At 36.8% G+C, this 24,540-nt stretch overlaps 1 protein-coding gene across 1 annotated transcript in view; it reads right to left on the reverse strand.

Moving 5' to 3' along the window:
* Window positions 1-24,540, reverse strand: part of FAM227B (family with sequence similarity 227 member B) — a 226,116-nt gene that overhangs the window by 19,765 nt on the left and 181,811 nt on the right. The window contains exons 12-13 of the mRNA XM_040227601.1: window positions 23,974-24,071; window positions 16,351-16,513 (exon numbers count right to left, since the gene is read on the reverse strand). Of these exons, the coding sequence (XP_040083535.1) occupies window positions 16,351-16,513; window positions 23,974-24,071 (261 nt within the window). The remainder of the gene's footprint in view (window positions 1-16,350; window positions 16,514-23,973; window positions 24,072-24,540) is intronic.

The raw sequence follows: 24,540 nt of genomic DNA on the forward strand, positions 1-24,540 counted from the left end.
CTATTAAAGCCTAACAACCTGTTTTCCTTTCCTGCAGGACTGTCTCAAATTGGACAAGGGTGCTCCGTGTCCTACTGCAGTGTCCTACGCAGCCTCCTGTCACAGATGACACTGATTCTGTCTCTGCTGTAGGACTAGTACTAGTCGTGGTGTGTCATATGTATTCAGGGAGTGTATACTATTCATTTTCTACTGAACAAGGATTCTTATTGATATCTCCGTGCGGGTAAGTCTTAGATTTCATTTTGAGAAGTCTAGTCATCATCATAAAATTACTTTTTGCTATACTGTTTAAGAAGTCAGGGAAGTATGAAATATCTTTAAGGAAATTTTTCATTAAAATGGTTAACAGAAAAGTTTTGGTGCTTCAAATGCTTGGCTCTGGGAAATTTAGTTATGGGTAACAGTTCACTCCTTGATAAGGGTGGATAAACAAGTTGTTAATTTATAGAGATTCCACCATTTTTGTAATTTACAACCTTGAAATGAGATGTTCCAAGGGTTGTTTGGAGGAACTTTAGCCATCCCCATTATTTCCATCACCCCTACTCCCTCCACAAAGTTATTCCATATAAACACACAAATTTTGGGTTTGCTTTGCAAATACTGGTTCTCTAGATTCTTGCTTGTAACTGGATTGAATATCTAAGTCCCTCCTACAGAGGGAAATTCTGGAGTCCCCACTTCCCAGAGGTCAACCAAAATGTGAACAAATACATATGAGGCCACCACTTAAGGGAGCCAGTGTGATTTTTTCTTAAATTCTGAGGACTTCAGCTCTAAGCTACAATAGGGCTTCTACTTTCTGAAACCCTGGGACATCTTGTAGAATCACCTGGAGCCATGAAATGGTAGTGATTTTTCTGGGGTAAATGTGTTGTAACAGAACAGATTTTATTCAGTTTCTCCTTTGCTTGCCCATCTCCTAAGAGGAGAGATGGTTGAGTAAACACAAAATTATAATTCAGTCAATTTTTAATATTTACTTGAGATAAGACCTTTTAAATTTTAATCATTCAGGCTGTGACTTTTCCATCCAATTTTTCATTGGCTAATACATGTATAGAAAGAATATCTATTTTTTCAATGTCTGAGGATCATTTAAACTATCTGAAAATGAAGGTTTTTTTTTTCTCTTGTTTGATACAAATTGGGCTTTACCCACATTTACACTAAAAAAATTAATAAAACTGAACTCTTACTAAACCTCTAGGATGAGAACCCTTTCTGCTCCCCCTCTTATTTTTCTATTGAGCCATGTTTACAATCTAAAGTCCAAATTGTGGCTAAAAAATTGATACAACGTACTCCCTGGAATGTGATTACCTAAGGCAACCAGCATATTTTATTTCATTATTTAGTTCAATAATAAGTTTGCTGAATTGTGGTTTGTGTCTTATGCATTTTATTAAAGGAAAAGAAAAAAACTCTAACTAGAATTTAAACTGAATCAGTAAGAAAAAAAAAAAGGCCAGATCTTACAAGCAATTTTGTAATTGTCTCTGGTTCAAGGTGGCTGCAAAATGCTCACACCACACACATGTAAAACAAAACTCCTTTGTTCCTCAAGTTCTTTAAAAAAAATGTATGATACTCATTCCCCACCTCTCCTTTTCTTAACTTGGCCCTCACTCCTAATTGGCAGTGAAAGGAAGAAACTTAGCAACCTACTCAGCAAGTCTAGAACAGCTTCAAATACAACTAAAAAAAAAAAACCCCTCCTTTTCTCTTTGAAAAGCGATATTTAAATATTTGATACATCCTTTGTCTCATTATGACTCTATGATGCTTCCCTGCTTATAAAGTACTCTGTTAAATAAAGCTTAAATAAATTTTTAAAAATTTAAAATCTTATCCTTTGAGGAATCTTTGAGGTCCTAAAAGAGTTATTAGGTTTTCTTAGGTAACTACTATCAATGCAAATTAAATAGTATCAATGTGAATTAAATAAAGGAAATTCATGGATTAGAAATAGGACTATAAAAAGGCAATCAGAATTTTATACAGTCTAGGTTACTTTAGAAGTTATTTAGCTGAGGGCTTATACAGAGAGTGGCATCCTTTATACTATGGATTGAAGCAAAACCTTGCGCAATGACAAAAGTAGTTTATTTTGGAGCAAAAACAAACAAAAATTAAATAAAACTAGGATAAAAGGAAAAAATCCAATTAAAAAGAAGCAAAATGTCAATAAATTTTAAGAACTCAGATGAAAATTACCTTGATTGGTAATTTTGTTGAATTAAAGAATGAATGAACAAGATAACATGTATTCTTAGGCCACGAAACTTCTAATATTGGAAAGCTAAAAAGTGGCAAGGTAGAACAGAGCTCTATACATGCTGGCTGTCTGATATATAAAAGTGATATCTCAGGTTCTGTGAATGGATTAAACTTTTGTTCTTACTTAAGACAGTGCTATCTACAGTACTGTTTTGTGATGATGAACATGTTTGATATCTGCACTGGACAACAGTCACAAAGAGCTTGTGAGCACTTAAAATGTGACTAGTGTAAGTGATGAACTGAAGTTTTATTTATCCTTGAGTTTTTTTTTATAAGTTTAAATAGCCACAGATGGCTATTTAATACACACACAATTTCAATAAACTGCAGAGGAAGGAACACTTCTGAACTCATTCTATGAGTCCAGAATCACACTTATACCAAAATCATACAAAGATATCACAAAAAAAGAATATTGTAGGCCAATATCACTAATGAACATAGATGAAAAATCTTCAACAAAACACTAGCAAACTGAATCCAACAACATATTAAAAGTGATCAAGTGGGATTTATTCCAGGGATGTAAGGATTTTTCCATATCACAAATCAATCAGTATAAAATACTAAATTAACAAATTGAAGAATAAAAACCACATGATCATCTCAATGGGTACAGAAAATTTTTTTTTTCAGAAAAATATTTTGACAAAATTCAACATCCATTCATTCATGATAAAATGTTTCCAGAAGGAGGGCAAAGAGGGAACCTATCACAACATAATAAAGGCTATATGTGACAAATCCACAGGTAACATCATACTAAATGGTAAAAAACTGAAATCATTTCTTCTAAGATCAGGAACAAGACAAGGATGCCCATTCTTATCACTTTTATTCAACATAGTACTAACACTGGATAGACACATCAATAAGACAAAAAATAGAAATTTAGAAAATCTAAATTGGAAAGTAAGAAGTAAAACTGTCACTGTTTTCAGATGACATGATACTGTACACAGACTATATACATTCTCAAGACACCACCAGAAAACTACTAGAGTTTATTAATTAATTCGGTAAAGCTGCAGGATATAAGATTAACATATAGAAACCTGTTACATGTCTATATACTAACAACAATTATGTGTAAGAGGAATTGAGGGAAAAAATCCTATTTACCATTGTATCAAAAAGAATAAAATACCTAGGAATAAATCTACCTAAGGAGGTAAGAGACCTGTACTCAAAAAACCATAACATACTGATAAAAAATCTGAAGATAAAAAAAACAGATGGAAAGATATACTGTGTTCTTGGTTTAGAAGAATTAATATCATTTAAATGACCCTACTACCCAATGCAATCTATAGATTCAAAGCAATCCCTATCAAAATTCTAAGAGTATATTCTACAGAATATGAACAAGTAACTTTAAAATTGTATGGAAACACAAAAGACTCCTAACAGCCAAAACAACCTTGAGGATCATGCTCCCTGACATCAGACAATACTACAAAGCTACAGTAATCAAAACAGAATGGTACTAGGGCAAAAATAAGACACATAAACCCAATGGCACAGAATAGAGAGCCCAGAAATAAATTCACATACCAACAGTCAATTAATCTATGACAAAGGGGGCAAGAACATACAATGGAGAAAGGACAGTCTCTTCAGTAAGTGGTGCTAGGAAAACTGAATAGCTATATGTAAAGTAATTAGCCTCCAATTAAAATAAATTTATATTAAAAAAGAATAAAACTACAACATTTTCTAACACCATATATAAAAATAAATTAAAAATAGATTAACGACCTAAATGTTAGGCCAGAAACTGTAAAACCTGTAGAAGGAAACAGGCAGAACACCCATTGTCATAAACTGTGGCAATATTTTTTGAATCTGTCTCCTAAAGCAAAGGAAATAAAAGCAAAAATAAATAAATGGAACCCAATTCAACTTAAAAGTTTTTGTACAGCAAGGAAAACTACTGACAAAACAATAAGACAACCTACTTTAATTGCTGAAAATATTTGCAAATGATATGACTGATTAGGAGTTAATATTCATTGCATATGCACAACTCATATAACTCAACATCCAAAAAACCCCCAAACAACCCGATTAAGGAATGGGCAGAAGAACTAAATATACATTTTCCTCAGGAGGAAATAAAGTGGCAAACATGAAAAGATGCTCAATAACACTAATCATCAGGGAAATACAAATCAAAACCACAGTGAGACATCCTCACAATTGTCAGAATGGCTATCACCAAAAAGAAGAGAAATAACAAACGTTGGTGAGGATGTGGAGAAAAGGGAACCCCTGCACACTGATGGTGGGTGTTTAAATTGGTACAGCCACTGTGGAAAAGAGTATGTAGTTTTCTCTAAAAAATAAAAATAGAGCTACTATATGACCCAGCAATTCTATTCCTGTGTATATATCCTAAAAAAACCCCAATACACTAATTCAAAAAGATATAAGCATCTCCATGTTCATAGCAGCATTCTTTACAAGAGCCAAGATATGGAAGCAAACTAAATGTCCATCAACAGATGATGCATAAAGAAGATGTGGTATACACATATCACACACACACACACAGCCATAACTTTTGCCATTTTCAGCATTTCAGCAATGTGTATGAACTTGGAAGGTATTATGCTAAGTGAAATAAGTTATATTGAGAAAGACAAATACTGTATGATATCACTTATATGTGGAATCTAAAAAATACAACAAACTAGTAAATATAACAAAGCAGACTCACAGATTTGGAAAACAAACCAGCAGATATCAGTAGGGAGAAGGAAGAGGGGAGGGGCAGTATAGAGACAGGGAACTAAGAGGTACAAACTATTGTATATAAAACAAGCTGCAAGGATATACTGTATTGTACAACACGAGGAATATATCCAATATTTTATAATAATTATAAATGGAGTATAACTTTTAAATTGCAAATCACTATATTGTATACCTGTAACTTATATATGAACTATACTTGAATTAAAAAAAATAGCCAACAATAACTAGTGGCTACCCTGTTAGGCACCACAGCTCTTGGAAGATAAAAAACAGACTAATTATCTAACAGTGTATACATATTTATATTTCTTTAAATCTTGCTTTAAATAGTATAGATTGCCATTTTATATAACACTGTAAAATATCATTGAATGGATCACATATCTACTAATTACGGTTTTCTAAACTATCTGTCTAGTTGAAACTGTTCTTTTTTCTTGGAAAAACTATCAGAATATAACAGTAAGGAAGAGAAAACTGCCTTTTATGGGCTAGTTCCACAAAACTGAGCCTATAGAAGAAGAACCAATGGCTCATCTCTTAAATTATATTCAGAATCCCCCCAAGGGTGTTGTGACTAGCCAGGTTACAGTCTATTTTTTGAACGGTCTTCTTGCATGTTTTTCCTCATAAAATTCCTAAAACCTGGGCAACTGCTCTCTTATTTGCTTCAACCACCAATGATGTAGAAAGTCGAATTCCTCCAACAAATCACAAATCTCAGGATCCAAAATGACTTGAAATTTATCTAGTCCAAGCCATTTGCTTGATACACATAGAGAACATTGGCTCAAATCTGGTCTCAAATTAGAGCAAAATTTCCCCTATATTGCTGAACTACTGAGTGACTGAACTGAACTGGAAAAATAACTAGATGAAAGGGTTCTGGATTAGACACATTTTAATCCCCCAGACATTTGTCTTTTAGCTAATTTATTCTTTCAAAAATGTGATTACCAGGTCCTTCAGTTCAGTTTAGTTCCATCGCTCAGTTGTGTCCGACTCTTTGCGATCCCATGAACTGCAGCACGCCAGGCCTCACTGTTCATCACCAACTCCATCACAAACTCATGTCCATCGAGTCGGTGATCCATCCAGCCATCTCATCCTCTGTCGTCCCCTTCTCCTCCTGCCCCCAATCCCTCCCAGCATCAGAGTCTTTTCCAATGAGTCAACTCTTCGCATGATGTGGCCAAAGTACTAGAGTTTCAGCTTCAGCATCATTCCCTCCAAAGAAATCCCAGGGCTGATCTCCCTCAGAATGGACTGGTTGGATCTCCTTGCAGTCCAAGGGACTCTCAAGAGTCTTCTCCAACACCACAGTTCAAAAGCATCAATTCTTTGGTGCTCAGCTTTCTTCACAGTGCAACTCTCACATCCATACATGACCACTGGAAAAACCATAGCCTTGACTAGATGGACTTTTGTTGGCAAAGTAATGTCTCTGATTTTGACTATACTATCTAGGTTGGTCATAACTTTCCTTCTAAGGAGTAAGCATCTTTTAATTTCATGGTTGCATTCACCATCTGCAGTGATTTTGGAGCCCCCCAGAATAAAGTCTGACACTGTTTCCACTGTTTCCCCATCTGTTTGCCATGAGGTGATGGGACCAGATGCCATGATCTTAGTTTTCTGAATGTTGAGCTTTAAGCCAACTTTTTCACTCTCCTCTTTCACTTTCATCAAGAGGCTTTTTAGTTCCTCTTCACTTTCTGCCATAAGGGTGGTGTCATCTGCATATTTGAGGTTATTGATATTTCTCCCGGCAATCTTGATTCCAGCTTGTGCTTCTTCCAGCCCAGCGTTTCTCATGATGTACTCTTCATAGAAGTTAAATAAGCAGGGTGACAATATACAGCCTTGACATACTCCTTTTCCTATTTGGACCCAGTCTGTTGTTCCACGTCCAGTTCTAACTGTTGCTTCCTGACCTATATATAGGTTTCTCAAGAAGCAGGTCAGGTGGTCTGGTGTTCCCGTCACTTTCAGAATTTTCCAGTTTATTGTGATCCACACAAAGGATTTGGCATAGTTACAGAAATAGATGTTTTTCTGGAAATCTCTTGCTTTTTCCATGATCCAGCGGATGTTGGCAATTTGATCTCTGGTTCCTCTGCCTTTTCGAAAACCAGCTTGAACATCTGGAAGTTCACGGTTCACGTATTGCTGAACCCTGGCTTGGAGAATTTTCAGCATTACTTTACTAGCATGTGAGATGAGTGCAATTGTGCAGTAGTTTGAGCATTCTTTGGCATTGCCTTTCTTTGGGATTGGAATGAACACTGACCTTTTCCAGTCCTGTGGCCACTGCTGAGTTTTCCAAATTTGCTGGCATATTGAGTGCAGCACATTCACAGCATCATCTTTCAAGAATCACCTCCACTAGCTTTGTTCGTAGTGATGCTTTCTAAGGCCCAGTTGACTTCACATTCCAAGATGTCTGGCTCTAGGTGAGTGATCACACCATTGTGATTATATTGGTTGTGAAGATATTTTTTGTACAGTTCTTCTGTGTATTCTTGCCACCTCTTCTTAATATCTTCTGCTTCTGTTAGGTCCATACCATTTCTGTCCTTCATCGAGCCCATCTTTTCATAAAATATTCCCTTGGTATCTCTAATTTTCTTGAAGAGGTCTCTAGTCTTTCCCATTCTGTTGTTTCCCTCTATTTCTTTGCATTGATCACTGAGGAAGGCTTTTTATCTCTCCTTGCTATTCTTTGGAACTCTGCATTCAGATGCTTATATCTTTCCTTTTCTCCTTTGCTTTTTGCTTCTCTTCTTTTCACAGTTATTTGTAAGGCCTCCCCAGACAGCCATTTTGCTTTTTTGCATTTCTTTTCCATGGGGATGGTCTTGATCCCTGTCTCCTATACAATGTCACGAACCTCCGTCCATAGTTCATCAGGCACTCTATCAGATCTAGTCCCTTAAATCTATTTCTCACTTCCACTGTATAATCATAAGGAATTTGAGTTAGGTCATACCTGAATGGTATGGTGGTTTTCCCTACTCTCTTCAATTTAAGTCTGAATTTGCCAATAAGGAGTTCATGATCTGAGCTACAGTCAGATCCCGGTCTTGTTTTTGCTGACTGTATAGAGCTTCTCCATCTTTGGCTGCAAAGAATATAATCAACCTGATTTCAGTGTTGACCATCTGGTGATGTTCATGTGTAGAGTCTTCTCTTGTGTTGTTGGAAGAGGGTGTTTGCTATGACCAGCAGGTTGTCTTGGCAAAACTCTATTAACCTTTGCCCTGCTTTATTCTGTATTCCAAGGCCAAATTTGCCTGTTACTCCAGGTATTTCTTGACTTCCTACTTTTGCATTCCAGTCCCCAATAAGGAAAAGGACATCTTTTTTGGGTGTTAGTTCTAAAAGGTCTTGTAGAGAGCAATATTGCATAGGAATCTGGAATGTTAGGTCCATGAATCAAGGCAAATTGGAAGTGGTCAAACAGGAGATGGCAAGAGTGAATGTCGACATCCTAGGAATCAGCGAACTAAAATGGACTGGAATGGGTGAATTTAACTCAGATGACCATTATATCTACTACTGCAGGAATCCCTTAGAAGAAATGGAGTAGCCATCATGGTCAACAAAAAAGTCTGAAATGCAGTACTTGGATGCAATCTCAAAAACGACAGAATGATCTCGGTTCGTTTCCAAGGCACACCATTCAATATCATAGTAATCCAAGTCTATGCCCCAACCAGTAACGCTGAAGAAGCTGAAGTTGAACGGTTCTATGAAGACCTATAAGACCTTTTAGAACTAACCAGGTCCTTAATATATGTTAATTTACCTAAATGAACTGGCTTGAAAGATACAATTCATAGTAACTTTTAGTAATGACACACAAATTGTTAGTCACATATTAGTGATAAAAAATCTATATATGCACGTGTGACAAAGATTATTGGAAGTTTTTTTATGAATAAAAGTAAAAAGGAATTGCACATGGCTCTAAGGAATTTCCCACTAGATTCTGTGTAGATGGCAAGTTATACAGAGCTGGTGATCTACTATGAGTCTCAGGGTTTCTTTTTCCCCCCATTGACTATTTGAATCTCCCCCATCGTGGATAATTCACAACAGATGGTTTCTTTGTATAGGTTTTATTTTTATGCTGGGATAAATGTTGATATGAATATATCCTGTGTTAGTTTTAACTGTAGTTTAATCACCTGCCTCTTCATAGTTTTTACATGTTAGTCTGTAGAAATGTGTGGTGGTGGCAGTATGTGTTGATAGTAAGACAAAACACACATCATGACATTGCATTGAGTTCAGATTTTTCCCAGACTGCACCAAAATGTGAATGAACATTATAAACTCAGGTTAGAAATACAGATACAGCCTATAGACTTTACTTTTTAATGAGACTCAACATTTTGTTTTTGAGTTTTCTTTAAAAAAAATAATATTTGTTTCACATGTAAAATAATTATTAGACTTAAGAGTTTAGTTTACTGGAAACTAAAAAATAAACTAAAAAATACTCAAAATTCTAATAGTTATTTTACACATAAAAGAGTTGAGGTAATCTACAAAAATGCAGACAAATGTGAGAAGGGAAAACTAGGAGCTCCAAATACATTTTGCACAAGATTCTTCCCAGTTTGGAAACATACTACACATTCAGCTCTGGGCCCTAGAAGTCAATTTTTCTTTTCTGTTTTACTCAAAACACTAGTATTAAGCAGTCACATTAAAAAAAGAGAAATTCAAAGATCATTCACTAAAAAATTTAAATTTTCTGCTAGTAATGATTTAATGTATATTATCTAGTAAAAGAGTTGATAATTTTCCTTATAAATATACATTAAAAATCATGTCAGGACCCACAGCACCTTGTGACGTATGATTACGCTCCTTGCCTCCCTCCTTCTCTAGACACATCTCCAGTCTCCTCGGTGTTTATATGTGGGCCCTGAGACACTGACAAGAAAGCAATCTTCATCTTCTCTTTTATGACTTTAGCAAATCATTCTGAGTCAAAAGAAATATTACCTGTGATGTTGTTTATTTTTAAACAAACGGACCAGACCAAATGGATCTGGTCCACAAGGCTCTGATTTTAAAATTGCATACTGATCAAATATCATATTGTTCTGAATTTAGTTGAAAAAAGTGTGTCATAAGAATCACTTTTGTAGTAACTTATAAGGGAAAATAATCTGAAAAAAAATGAATCTAGATATGTAAAACTGAATCTCTTTGCTGCATACCTGAAACTAATACAATACTGTAAATCAACTATACTTCAATAAAAAAACTAAGTAATGAAAAAAACGAATATGAATGCCATGCATGGACCTCCACTGAAATGCAGTCTTTATGAACTGTTTGGAAGGAGAATATGTTCGAGATATCCATTTGAAAGTGTGGCAGGATAAATCTCTCTGTGAGTCCTGATAAAACTGATTTTTAATGAGTGGAAAAAGAGAATTTGTTTCTAAAGAAATAAAGCATTTTGAAATAGAATATGCTCAATCATGCAATCTTATATGTCTGAAGGAAAAATTATAAAAGTTATTTAATACAGGCCAGCTGTAGAAATTTGAATTAACTATATATTCTCAAATATGACAACATTATCAAGGCATCTCTTTTCTTTTGTCTTCTGTTGGCTTCTCTCCCTCTTACCAATCCTCTCCCAAACCATAATTGTGATTATTTTTAAAAGCCTAGAATACGTTTTTTTTTAAATTTTTATTTTATACCAGAGCACGGATGATTAAAAATGTTGTGTTAATTTCAAATGTAGAGCAAAGTGATTCAGTTATACATATACTTATATTTATTCTCTTTCAAATATTTTTCCTATTTAGGTTAATATAGAATACTGAACAGCATTTCCTTGTTTGTTATCTCTTTTAAATATACAGGTCCTTGTTTGTTATCTCTTTAAATCTAGTGGTATGTACATGTCAGTTCCAAGCTTTTAATCTATCCCTACCCCTTCCCTCTTGCTAACCATAACTTTGTTCTCTAAGTCTGTGAGACTAGAATATGGTCTTATCTTCTGGAATTATACATGCCCCCCTGGGTAAACAATTCAGCACCAGAGTTTTTGAGTGCATTGGCTCAGAAGCCAGATTGTCAAGGATAGACTCCAAGTGTTATCACTTACCCTGGTGTCCTCAGACAAATTATCTAACTTTCCCGTGCCTCAGTTTCCTTATCTGTAAACTAGGGACAATAATAGTAATTATCTCAGAAGTTAACAGGATAATTAAATGAGTTAATAAATGTAAAGTACTTAGAAACAGTGCTTGGTATACAGTAACTTTTTAATAAAGTTTAAAAATCATTTTATAATGACAATTTCAAAGAGTAACTTTGGACTAATGACTCCTAAATTTCTATCTCTATCCTCTAGCTTTCTTAATTTTAACAATAATGTCAAACTTTGTCAAAAAAATAAAATGAAATTTGGTCTTATCTTTATATAGAACTGTTATATACCCACCCATCAGACATTTATTTAATACCTATTTTAAGATACTTTTTTTTTTTTCTGGTGTCAGGGATATGGAGGCAACTAATTCTTTATTCTCTATTGGGTAAGAAAAACAAGTAGAGAAATGGTTACACTATGATGTGATAAATATTTGGATTGAGGTATATAGGGGCTATAAAATTATTGAAGACATTTGTCTAAATCAGACTTTTGCTCAAACATTGTGAGTTATCCATTGATGTATAGCAAGTCATCCCGAAATTTGGCAGCATAAAACAAGAAACATTTATTATTGGATAGCTTCTGCAGGTCAGGAATCTGGGCACAGCTCAGCTGGATACTTCAGGCTCAGGGTCCCTCACAGGCTGCAATCAAGCTATGGCAAGGGCTGCAGTGATCTCAGGATCAAATGCAGGAGAAGCTGCTTCTAGGCTCACTCGTGTGATTATTGGCAAGACTTACCTCCTCAAGGGTTGTTGGACTAAGGGTCTCAGTTTCTTTTCTTTTTTTTTTTTTGCATTTTAATAGGGCTTTTATTGCAGTAAAAATATATTATTTCCCACTACACTTAGGGTCCAAATAACAGGGTCTCAGTTTCTTGTTGACTGTTGACTGGAGGCCTTCCTCACTTCCCTGCCTCTGGGGAGTCTCCACAGGACAGCTCGCAACATGGTAGCTGGTTTCTCCCAGAGGGCTCCAAAAGAGCAAGCAAGCAAGAAAGGCTGAGTAGGACTGATGTCAGTCTTTTTGTAGCTGAATCTCAAAAATGACATTTCATTATGTTTGCTATATTCTATTTGTTAGAAGCAAGTCATAGCTTCAGCCCATACCCAATGGGAAATAATTACACAAGGGCATAAAACAGAAGGCAGGAACCACTGAGGACCATTTTAGAGTCTGCCAATCCCAAATATGATGAATTAAATTTGTCTTTTTTTGTTTTTGTTATTTATCTCTTCCACTTTCTCTACTATCTCCTACTCCTTCACTCTGAATAGATTCATTTACTGCAGAGTGTTATTTTTCCACTTCAGAAAAGCCAGAGGACTCCAATAAGCCCAGAGAAAACTAATAAAAAATATTCTATATTCTGAATAGCTGTAAATATAAATGTAAATAAATAGCTGTAAATGTAAACTTTCAGGAGAAAGATAAATTTAATGATTGTACAGTCACCACAGATATAAGAAATCTGGACACACATTTCATTAGCCGCTACCAAGATCTTGGTTTTAACATAACATTGTAAAAATCAACTATACTTCAATTTAAAAAAATTACTGACATGTACACACTGCTATATTTAAAGTGGATAATCAACAAAGACCTACTGTATAGCATAGGGAACTCTGCTCAATGTTATGTGGCAGCCTGGATGGGAGGGGAGTTGGGGGAGAATGGATATGTGTATATGTATGGCTGAGTCCCTTTGCTGTCTACCTGAAACTACCACAACCTTGTTAATCAGCTATAACCCAATATAAAATTAAAAGTTAAAAAAAACCCAAAACAACAAAAAAATTTTTAAAGGAAAAACATGTCAAAATAAAGATCTTGTCAAAAACGTTACTGGGCTGTGTCGCCAACCACCAGCCTGGACTGTCATGTCAGGCAAGTAGCAGAACAGCAGACTGTTGCCAGCTCTGCTGCATGAATCTCCTGGGCAAGCTACTCACCCTTGAGCTTTGACTTCCTCATTTGCAGAGTGGCTGTATGAGTACCTGCTCTTCCCACTGTCACAGGAGTTTTGCCATTTCTCATAATAATACATAGAGAGAGTCAATATATGCTTTGAAACACTGTAAAGTGCTGATGAATGTAAGGTATCATTATCATTTTGTTCATCATTCGATCTAGGAATATTTTTTCTTATCAGCAGGTATTACATTTTACAAGCTCAGAAAGCATTATGGAAAGTCAATTACTCTCTTTTCTTAAAAAATTTTGTTTTATTGAAGTGTAGTTTATTTTTATTGTATTAATTTCTGCTGTACTGCAAAGTGATTAGTTATACATATATACACATTTTTCCATATTCTTTTCCATTATGGTTTATCACAGGATATTGAATATAATTCCCTTACTATACAGTAGGATTTTGTTGTTTACCCATTCTGTATTTAATAGTTTACATCTGCTGATCCCAAACTCCCCATCCATCCCCCACCACCACCCCCGGCAGCCACAGTCTAGTCTCTATGTCTCTGAGTCTGTTTCTGTTTCAGGTAAGTAAGTTCAGTTGTGTCATATTTTAGAGGTATAAAATGATATCATATGGCATTTGTCTTTCTGCTTATTTCACTTGGTATGATAAGCTCTAGGTCCATCTATGTTGCTGCAAATGGCATTATTTCAGTCTTTTTTATGGCTGAGTAATATTCTATTATATATGCGTACCACATTTTATTCAGCCATTCATCTGTAGATGGACATTTAGATTGTTTCCATGTCTTGGCTATTGTAAATAGTGCTGCTATGAACACTGAAGTGGTATGTATCTTTTAAAATTAATTTTGTCCATAGCTGACACTTTCTGAATGGTGATTTCTTTCAGATCTTTAGGAAATGAAATACTCTCTGAAATGGTTTCATGTTCTAGATATCCATTTTCTGCTTTTCCCATCTCAACCCATGCTTACACTCTTCCCACATTCTCAGTAAATTGGTGTTATGAAACCTTGTATTGCTGTTTGACAAATCCATACCCATCAGAAATATAAATAGAGACATCTTTTACAATCACAATAAAAATTAGCTAAAAATAAAAATAATCTATTATGAATGGTTTTAGATATCTTTCAAGTTTCACTTCTAAACATTTAAAAATTTTGAATTTTAAACATTAGTTTGAATAATTCAAGATTGATGAGCATCCTTAAATTACAAGTCTCAGAACAGACTGAATTAGTTCTCTAGTTTGCCTTTCTCCTTGTGTTCCAGCATCATCCAAGTTAATTCTATGTCCCTGTGGTCAGTGAGACTCTGGAGGTTATCTGGACTGAAATATGGGAGAAGTGTCCTACAAAGAATCCTCAGAATCTGCTACAGCAGTGTTCTCCCCACTTCTAGGATCATGTATCCTATGAGTAAAAGCTATGTCAGCACACACCCTTATAGGTACAATTTAAAATTTAGAAATTATACACATATCAATCTGTATTAATATATTAGGCATATTATAAAAGATGCCATCTACAAATAGAAAAGCGAGATGAAATAAAATATTTAAAAATAAAATTTAACATGATATTTATTAATGGTACATTGAACCTTTTATCCTCAAATTATAGAGATTTGTATTGAGGTCTATACAGTTTGTAAATGCCTTGCAAATTAAACTGGCATCATACTATTATTTGCTAATTTTGAAAAGTACAATGTACATTTAGGGCTAGTCTCATTGTTGTAACAATGATGTCTATCCATATTTCAATTGATGTTTTTGAAAATTTTTATTTTTTTGGCCTATGTCTCAGCAGAACTGATTGGATCACCACTAATTTTGTCTCTCAGTGTGACTGAAAAGGAGCTCCTTCAAGAAATAGGGGAAATATCATTCAGTCTTTTTTTTAAAAAATAGTCTTGCATTATAAATATTACCATCAATCCAAAGTTTCTTTTCAGGGAAATGTTTAAAGCTATTGGTCCACTGCTACTGCTGCTGCTGCTAAGTCGCTTCAGTCGTGTCTGACTCTGTGCGATCCCATAGACCGCAGCCCCCTAGGCTCCCCCGTCCCTGGGATTCTCCGGGCAAGAACACTGGAGTGGGTTGCCATTTCCTTCTCCAATGCATGAAAGTGAAAAGTGAAAGTCAAGTCGCTCAGTCGTATCCGACTGTTAGCGACCCCGTGGACTGCAGCCTACGAGGCTCCTCCGCCCATGGGACCCTCCAGGCAAGAGTACTGGAGTGGGGTGCCATTGCCTTCTCCAATTGGTCCACTAGTAAGTAGTGTTAATTTAGTTAAATTACATGATATAATCTATAACTCTGCTTAGCCATCCAAAGAAAACAGCAATAAATTGTGAACCTCAGACAATAACATAAGAGCAAAGATGTCATTATTATCCCTCAATACAGTAGAGTGAAGACTGAAATGTCAACTGAGTGAGGGTACCTGTCTTCTAAATATTAGTCAAGTGTAATTTCTTTTTTATTTTTAAAGATATAAATAGATACAATATATACATTTTCTACCCAGAGTTGTATACACTCCAGTTTAGAGACCATTTACTATATCCCTTTGTGTTCATCCATGTCCCTAGTGAGACCTGGGCAAAAATCGGTTACACAGAAGGGGGACAAGAATGTAAACAGACAACACTGCTGCAACCAAAGAGCTCCAACTTCATTAAATTATTGGGTTGGCCAAAAAGTGTGTTTGGGATTTAAAAAAGAAAAGGAAAAACCCAAAAGAACTTTTTGGCAAACTGATATATTTTTATACGTTAAGCTAAGAAATATTTAGTTGAACAAAGGATTACATAGCTAAGCTATGTCTGAAACTTTCTTCTGGAGAAATCTAGAAGCCCATGACCCACAGTTCTGACAAATGTTTGAAATGGAACACTTTACTAACGAGCTAAACATACCAGTTTTTTAAGTTCCTGAGTTTTATGTTTGTTTTATTTCTCTTACATGCAAAATCACAGCCATAGATATAAAAGAGAAAATACTTTTAGCCAAACATGCTATGAAAGTTTTGAATGTAATTCAATGCTAAATAGAGCATTAGTTATAAAAGACAATAATTTTTTTTTCTTAACTGAGACATTAAAAAAAGCTAAAAGTTTTGAATATTTTGGAGATAGATCACATTAAAGCAAAGCTTAAAAAGGATATGGTTCTTTCAGTATTTCAGTGAGTTTAATCCTGACTTGTCTAGGGGCTTTGGAAATACCAGCTACCTCATGCATCTTAAGATAATATAAAATCAGTGGACTCTGACCTCCAATATTGAAGAGAACACGGTTAAACTCTGGACCACTACTGATATAATGTGACTGTAAGGGGTAGGAAAAAAAAGAAGAGTCAATTATTACTTTTGTGTATTTTTAAAGAACTATAAATATATCTGCATTATAACTATAAATACAATTATTATCTGGTATATTAAAACAAAGGGAAATTTTGCAAGGCATTCTTCTTAATGAAAGTGTTTATGAGCCTATGAGTGTGTGTTGTAAGGCTCTGGTAGTCTTTTAGCATGAAGACAGGCCAATAGAGATCATTCTATCTGAAGAACAAAAAGAGAAAAATGAGCATAACCCCAGAAAAAGGGATAGGAAAAAATATGAAGAAATAATGACTGAAACTTTCCAAGTTTTAAAAAAACACATCCTAGAAACTTAACTCCAAGTAGGATAAAGTCACATCTGGATGTATCATAGTCAAAAGTGTTAAAAATGACAAAAAGAAAAATTTCAAAATCAGCAAGAGAAAAATGACATATAAGAGAACCCCCAAAAGTTAACAGGTGACTTCTCATCAGAACAATGGAGGTCAGAAGCCCATCAAAGTGCTGATGAAAGAAACTTCGACCATGAATTCTGTGCCAGGGAGACAATCACCATAATTATAATTGCTTCAATATTTTACTATTGACTTCTTGTAGAATACAAGGTAAGTATAGCAACTACTCATATGTTGTCTTTCCTCAGTTTTTGTAATTCTTAGATGAGAGATTTATTGTTATTCCATTTCCTATGGGGAAAGATTTTTTTCTCATTTGTTTTAACTGGTATATAAAATTCTCACATTTCTTTTGCTTATGGTCAATTTTTCACTGTATTCATTCATAGCTACTCCAAAATTACTTCAAATGGTGGGACTATTGTAATCCCACTATTGTCCTGATGACAATTCATATCAGGTTATATCTAGCCTGATCTCAAAAACTGCATGCAAAACTGGAGTGAGCTCTGTCAAGTTTAAAAGGAGATCTTGCCTGTCTAGAAAGATGTCTTAATGACCCTTTTTCTGAGTTCTGCCTTGGTAATAGTAAAACAGAAACTCTATCTTACTGAAGTTTTAGATATAGATATTTCTGTTATTTTTCTGCAGTTACTAGTTTCTAAACTAGGAAAACCACAGTACACAGATCTGTCCTCCTCTATGAGAATCTATGACTTTTAAAGGATAGTTCCATCAGTCAAGAGCAGAAATAGGCATTAAATGCAAATCCAGTGTTTTGTGGAGCCTTAGCCATTTTCTTGGGTACTTTAAGGTCTCCAGTTGTCCAAAGAACTCTTGCTAAAGATATACCAAGTAGCCAAAATAATTAACAGAAGTCCCACTGCTTCCAATTACCCCCACAAAAGATAATGGCAGAAAACTCTGAGAACTTTTAAGATTCCACATCCAAGGAGTGGTGGCTACGTGGGGTGCAGGAGGGCCTAGAGGAGCTATCCTACGTTGAAGGTCAGGAAGGGCGGCAGTGAGGAGTTACCCTTCATCCAAGGTAAGGAGCAGCGGCTGTGCTTTGCTGGAGCAGCCATGAAGAGATACCCCACGCCCAAGGTGAGAGAAAGCCAAGTAAGATGGTAGGTGTTACAAGAGGGCATCAGAGGGCAGACACACTGAAACCATACTCACAGAAAACTACTCAATCTAATCACACTAGGACTACAGCCCTGTCTAACTCAATGAAACTAAGCCATGCCCGCGGGGCAACCCAAGATGGGTGGGTCATGGTGGAGAGGTCTGACAGAACGTGGTCCACTGGAGAAGGGAATGGCAAACCACTTCAGTATTCTTGCCTTGAGAACTGCATGAACAGTATGAAAAGGCAAAATGATAGGATACTGAAAGAGGAACTCCCCAGGTTATTAGGTGCCCAACACGCTACTGGAGATCAGTGGACAAATAACTCCAGAAAGAACGAAGGGATGGGGCCAAAGCAAAAACAATACCCAGCTGTGGATGTGACTGGTGATAGAAGCAACGTCTGATGCTGTAAAGAGCAATATTGCATAGGAACCTGGAATGTCAGGTCCACGAATCAAGGCAACTTGGAAGCGGTCAACAAGAGATGGCAAGAGTGAACATCAACATTCTAGGAATCAGCGAACTAAAATGGACTGGAATGGGTGGATTTAACTCAGATGACCATTATATCTACTACTGTGGGCAGGAATCCCTCAGAAGGAATGGAGTAGCCATCATGGTCAACAAAAGAGTCCAAAATGCAGTCCAAAATGCAGTACTTGGATGCAATCTCAAAAATGACAGAATGATCTCTGTTCGTTTCCAAGGCAAACCATTCAATATCACAGTAATCCAAGTCTATGCCCCAACAGGTAACACTGAAGAAGCTAAAGTTGAATGGTTCTATGAAGACCTACAAGACCTTTTAGAACTAACACCCAAAAAAGATGTCCTTTTCATTATTGGGACTGGAAACCAAAAGTAGGAAGTCAAGAAACATCTGGAGTAACAGGCAAATTTGGCCTTGGAATGCAAAATGAAGCAGGGCAAAGACTAATAGAGTTTTGCCAAGAAAATGCACTGGTCATAGCAAACACCCTCTTCCAACAACACAAGAGAAGACTCTACACATGGACATCACCAGATGGTCAACACTGAAATCAGATTGATTATATTCTCTGCAGCCAAAGATGGAGGAGCTCTATACAGTCAACAAAAACAAGACCAGGAGCTGACTGTGGCTCAGATCATGAACTCCTTATTACCAAAATCAGACTCAAATTGAAGAAAGTAGGGAAAACCACTAGACCATTCAAGTATGACCTAAATCAAATCCCTTATGATTATACAGTGGAAGTGAGAAATAGATTTAAGGGCCTAGATCTGATAGAGTGCCTGATGAACTATGGTATGAGGTTCGTGACATTGTACAGGAGACAGGGATCAAGACCATCCCCATGGAAAAGTAAAGAAAGTGAAAGTAAAGTCGCTCAGTCGTGTTCGACTCTTTGCGACCCCATGGAGTGTAGCCTACCAGGCTCTTCCCTCCATGGGATTCTCCAGGCAAGAATACTAGAGTGGGTTGCCACTGCCTTCTCCAGGGCCGACCCAGGGATTGAACCCGGGTCTCCTGCATTCCAGGCAGACACTTTAACCTCTGAGCCACCAGGGAAGCCCATGGAAAAGAAATGCAAAAAACCAAAATGGCTGTCTGCGGAGGCCTTACAAATAACTGTGAAAAGAAGAGAGGCATAAAGCAAAGGAGAAAAGGAAAGATATAAGCATCTGAACGCAGAGTTCCAGAGAATAGCAAGAAGAGATAAGAAAGCCTTCTTCAGTGATGAATACAAAGAAATAGAGGAAAACAACAGAATGGGAAAGACTAGAAATTTCTTCAAGAAAACTAAAGATACTAAGGGAACATTTCATGCAAAGATGGGCTCGATAAAGGACAGAAATGGTATGGACCTAACAGAAGCAGAAGATACTAAGAAGAGGTGGCAAGAATACACAGAAGAACTGTACAAAAAAGATCTTCACAATCCTGATAATCACGATGGTGTGATCACTCATCTAGAGCCAGACATCCTGGAATCTGAAGTCAAGTGGGCCTTAGAAAGCATCACTACGAACAAAGCTAGTGGAGGTGATGGAATTCCAGTTGAGCTATTTCAAATCCTGAAAGATGATGCTGTGAAAGTGCTGCACTCAATATGCCAGCAAATTTGGAAAACTCAGCAGTGGCCACAGGACTGGAAAAGTTCAGTTTTCATTCCAATCCCAAAGAAAGGCAATGCCAAAGAATGCTCAAACTACTGCACAATTGCACTCATCTCACATGCTAGTAAAGTAATGCTCAAAATGCTCCAAGCCAGGCTTCAGCAGTACGTGAACCGTGAACTTCCAGATGTTCAAGCTGGTTTTCGAAAAGGCAGAGGAACCAGAGATCAAATTGCCAACATCCGCTGGATCATGGAAAAAGCAAGAGAGTTCCAGAGAAACATCTATTTCTGCTTTATTGACTATGCCAAAGCCTTTGACTGTGTGGATCACAATAAACTGTGGAAAATTCTGAAAGAGATGGGAATACCAGACCACCTGACCTGCCTCTTGAGAAACCTGAATGCAGGTCAGGAAGCAACAGTTAGAACTGGACATGGAACAACAGACTGAGTCCAAATAGGAAAAGGAGTATGTCAAGGATGTATATTGTCACCCTGCTTATTTAACTTCTATGAAGAGTACATCATGAGAAACGCTGGGCTGGAAGGAGTACAAGCTGGAATCAAGATTACCAGGAGAAATATCAATAACCTCAGATATGCAGATAACACCACCCTTATGGTAGAAAGTGAAGAGGAACTAAAAAGCCTCTTGATGAAAGTGAAAGAGGAGAGTGAAAAAGTTGGCTTAAAGCTCAACATTCAGAAAACGAAGATCATGGCATCTGGTCCCATGACTTCATGGGAAATAGATGGGGAAACAGTGTCAGACTTTATTTTTTGGGGCTCCAAAATCACTGCAGATGGTGACTGCAGCCATGAAATTAAAAGATGCTTACTCCTTGGAAGAAAAGTTATAACCAACCTAGATAGCATATTCAAAAGCAGAGACATTAATTACTTTGCTGACTAAGGTCCATCTAGTCAAGGCTATGGTTTTTCCTGTGGTCATGTATGGATGTGAGAGTTGCACTGTGAAGAAAGCTGAGCACCGAAGAACTGATGCTTTTGAACTGTGGTGTTGGAGAAGACTCTTGAGAGTCCCTTAGACTGCAAGGAGATCCAACCAGTCCATTCTGAAGGAGATCAGCCCTGGGATTTCTTTGGAAGGAATGATGCTAAAGCTGAAACTCCAGTACTTTGGCCACCTCATGCGAAGAGTTGACTCATTGGAAAAGACTCTGATGCTAGGAGGGATTGGGGGCAGGAGGAGAAGGGGATGACAGAGGATGAGATGGCTGGATGGCATCACTGACTCGATGGACGTGAGTCTGAGTGAACTCCGGGAGTTGGTGATGGACAGGGAGGCCTGGCGTGCTGCGATTCATGGGGTTGCAAAGAGTCGGACACGACTGAGTGACTGAACTGAACTGAACACAAAACTTTTATAGCCAAAGTCAGTTTAGTACTATATTTGAAGAACGAGGAAATCCAATGAACTTTGGAAGGGTCCTAAAGGATGAACTAGGAAGTCCAAGGAATGGTTTCAGCCTTCAGCTTTTCTGTTAGTTTACTAAGCGACAATTGCTGACAGTGGATATAAAGCTAAGCTTTGGTTTTGAGGTTTGAAAGTGTGTACTGTCTATGCTCATATGGACACTGGGAACCCATAAGCACTCATTCAGCATTTGGATGACACTGGTGCATTGAAGGACTTCCTTGTAGCTCAGATGGTAAAGAATCTGCCTGCAAGGCCAGAGACGCTGGTTTGATCCCTGGGTAGGGAAGATCCTCTGGAGAAAGGAATGGAAATCCCCTTCAATATTCTAGCCTGGAGAATCCCATGGACAGAGGAGCCTTGCAGGCTATGGACCACAAAGAGTCGGACACTTAGAAAAAAAAAAGTGCTTAGAAAATTGTTTCCATTGAACTGAAACATGTCTCTGTACAGCTTTTACTTATTGGTAAAAGTAAAACTTTTTAGTATGTATTTGTAAAAACTTTTTTGAGCCTTATAGAAAAAGTCTAATCCTGCTACTAATCTAACCTGCTGTACCTCTCTACATATTTGAAAACAGTTATTATGGGCTCCAGTCTCATCTTTTCTTGTGGAAACATCTTTACATATTTTGGCAATTGCTCAAACATTATGGCTTCAGAGCCCTTTATTATCTTGATTATTACACCCTTTTACAATGCAGGGCTCCAAAATGAACATAATGCACAATCTTTGTCCAATCAGCACATATGTTTAGATAGCCCATGAATACAGTAGATTTGGGGTCAATGACATTCTACTTTTGACATATAGAGAGCTTACTGTTGAAAGCGAAAGTGAAAGTGAAGTTGCTCAGTCATGTCCGACTCTTTGCGACCCCATGGACTGTAGCCTTCCAGGCTCTGTGGTCCATGGGATTTTCCTGGCAAGAATACTGGAATGGGCTGCCATTTTCTTCTCCAGGGGATCTTCCCAACCCAGCGATCGAACACAGGTCTTCTGCATTACAGACAGATGTTTTACGGTCTGAGTCACTAGGGGCGTGATTCCCAAATCTTTTCAGATGCCTCCAAGCCAAGGCTTTATTATTCTGTACTTAGGAAGTTATAATTTTGGACCTTTATACTTTTTCTGCAGTAACAGTTTATCTTCTAAGATCAGGTCTGTTATTCCAGCCTGTTGCAAACTTATGGTCATTCATAATTCTTCCAAGTCTTATGACTTCTACATAGCTAATAAAAATGGCAACCATATTTTTATCAAAGTTGTCAATAAAATGTGTGAATGATGCAGCAATATGGTGTACTGCCAAAGACAAAACTGCCATTTGCTTTTTAGCTTTTAAAGTGTCATCTGAAGAAAGGTCATTTGGTCAGTTATAAATCCCTCCATCCATATTTCTCCAACTTGTAAACAAAGTATGAAAGACCATTTTTAGCGCTTGTTGAAGATCAGCTATACAATTTCTATCATACTTTCCTGATTTTGAAATTTACCAACATTGCCCTCCTCCTCTACTCCCATCCCCTCCTCTGCCCTCCCATCCCCTGCAGCCAAGATGGTGCAATATTGCCATCTACATAAACCTGACTCTCAGAGGTCACCAGTTTCTATGCTAAGCACTGGCAAAATATCCTTGGCAAGACTGTGACATTTGGAAGAGATTCTACATACGTGGATTATTAAAGACCTGGAAATATATGAATATGACTTTCATAAAGTGATTTTTATAGGCATAATTTAAAATTTAAAATAATGGTGAGACTTAACCAGATAATTCAGACCAAATGTTATCAATAAAGACTGCAACAGATTTAAAGCTTAACTGGCCAACAAATTAAGAGATCAAATTCAGAAGTTCAAGCCAACATCTCATCAAATTTTGGCTAGAGCAACACAAGGTAGCAAGTCCATAGGATCTCTATTTTGGAGGCACCTTTAAGACTGTGGAGAAAGCAAGCATTCAAGACTGAAGAGTAACAATACCTACATGTGGTCATTTATTCCAGTACCATGGTTTAAGAGGTAGGGACAGGTCAACCACTGTTGACAACTCCTTTGATGTTTTGTCTACAACTTTGACTGATGGTTACTGAGGTCAGAGCCATGTCTGTATGTCAGCCCAAGTAGAAGCAGTGCCAGAATTATGAGGAAAAGATAAACATTATTCTCTTTCTTTAGAGATGAGGATAGTTTCAGAAATAAACACAACTTAGCAATATTAAGGTTAGTCTCCCTAATAAGTCTCTTCTGATCAGTTTTTCTCAAATACATATCAAGAGTATAATAACCTACATTGTCCATGTGAAACTGTTGAATTAATTATACTGAAAATTTAAAAAGTAAGAACTTTTTTTTAGATCATTATACTTCAAACCTTTGTTGGTAGTTTTGATGGTCTTGATTCTTCCTTGAATGCAGGCGTTGTATATGCTTTTGGGTTCTGTAAAATTTTCGTTATATTGAAGTCTACAGCTAAAACAAACAAACAAACAAAATTTCTTAAATTCTGTTCTTTTTTCCTTCAGAAAGGAATGACACCATGTCTTTTATTTATTTTTTTTCCAGCAATCTACATTAAACATGGAGAGAGGTAAAAGTGTGAGGTTAGAATATTGTTACATAATAGCTTGCTCCAGTCAATGTAGGCTCCCAGGTGGTAAAGAATCTGCCTGCCAATGCGGGAGCAAGAAATGCAGGTTCAGTCCCTGGGTTGGGAAGATCCCTGGAGTTGGGAACGACAACCCACCCCAGTATTCTTGCCTGGAAAATTCCATGGACAGAGGAGCCTGGCAGGCTACAGTTCATGGGGTCCCGAAGAGTCAATGGAGCATGCACGCACACCCCAGTCAGAGGAAATGAATATTCTATCTCGTTTTACTTAACAGGGATTTAGAGTTTTCAAATTTATTCACTTACACTATTTCATGCTGTCCTCATAAAC

Source organism: Oryx dammah, unplaced genomic scaffold (assembly GCF_014754425.2).
Source record: "Oryx dammah isolate SB20612 unplaced genomic scaffold, SCBI_Odam_1.1 HiC_scaffold_26, whole genome shotgun sequence".
NCBI classification, from domain to species: domain Eukaryota; kingdom Metazoa; phylum Chordata; class Mammalia; order Artiodactyla; family Bovidae; genus Oryx; species Oryx dammah.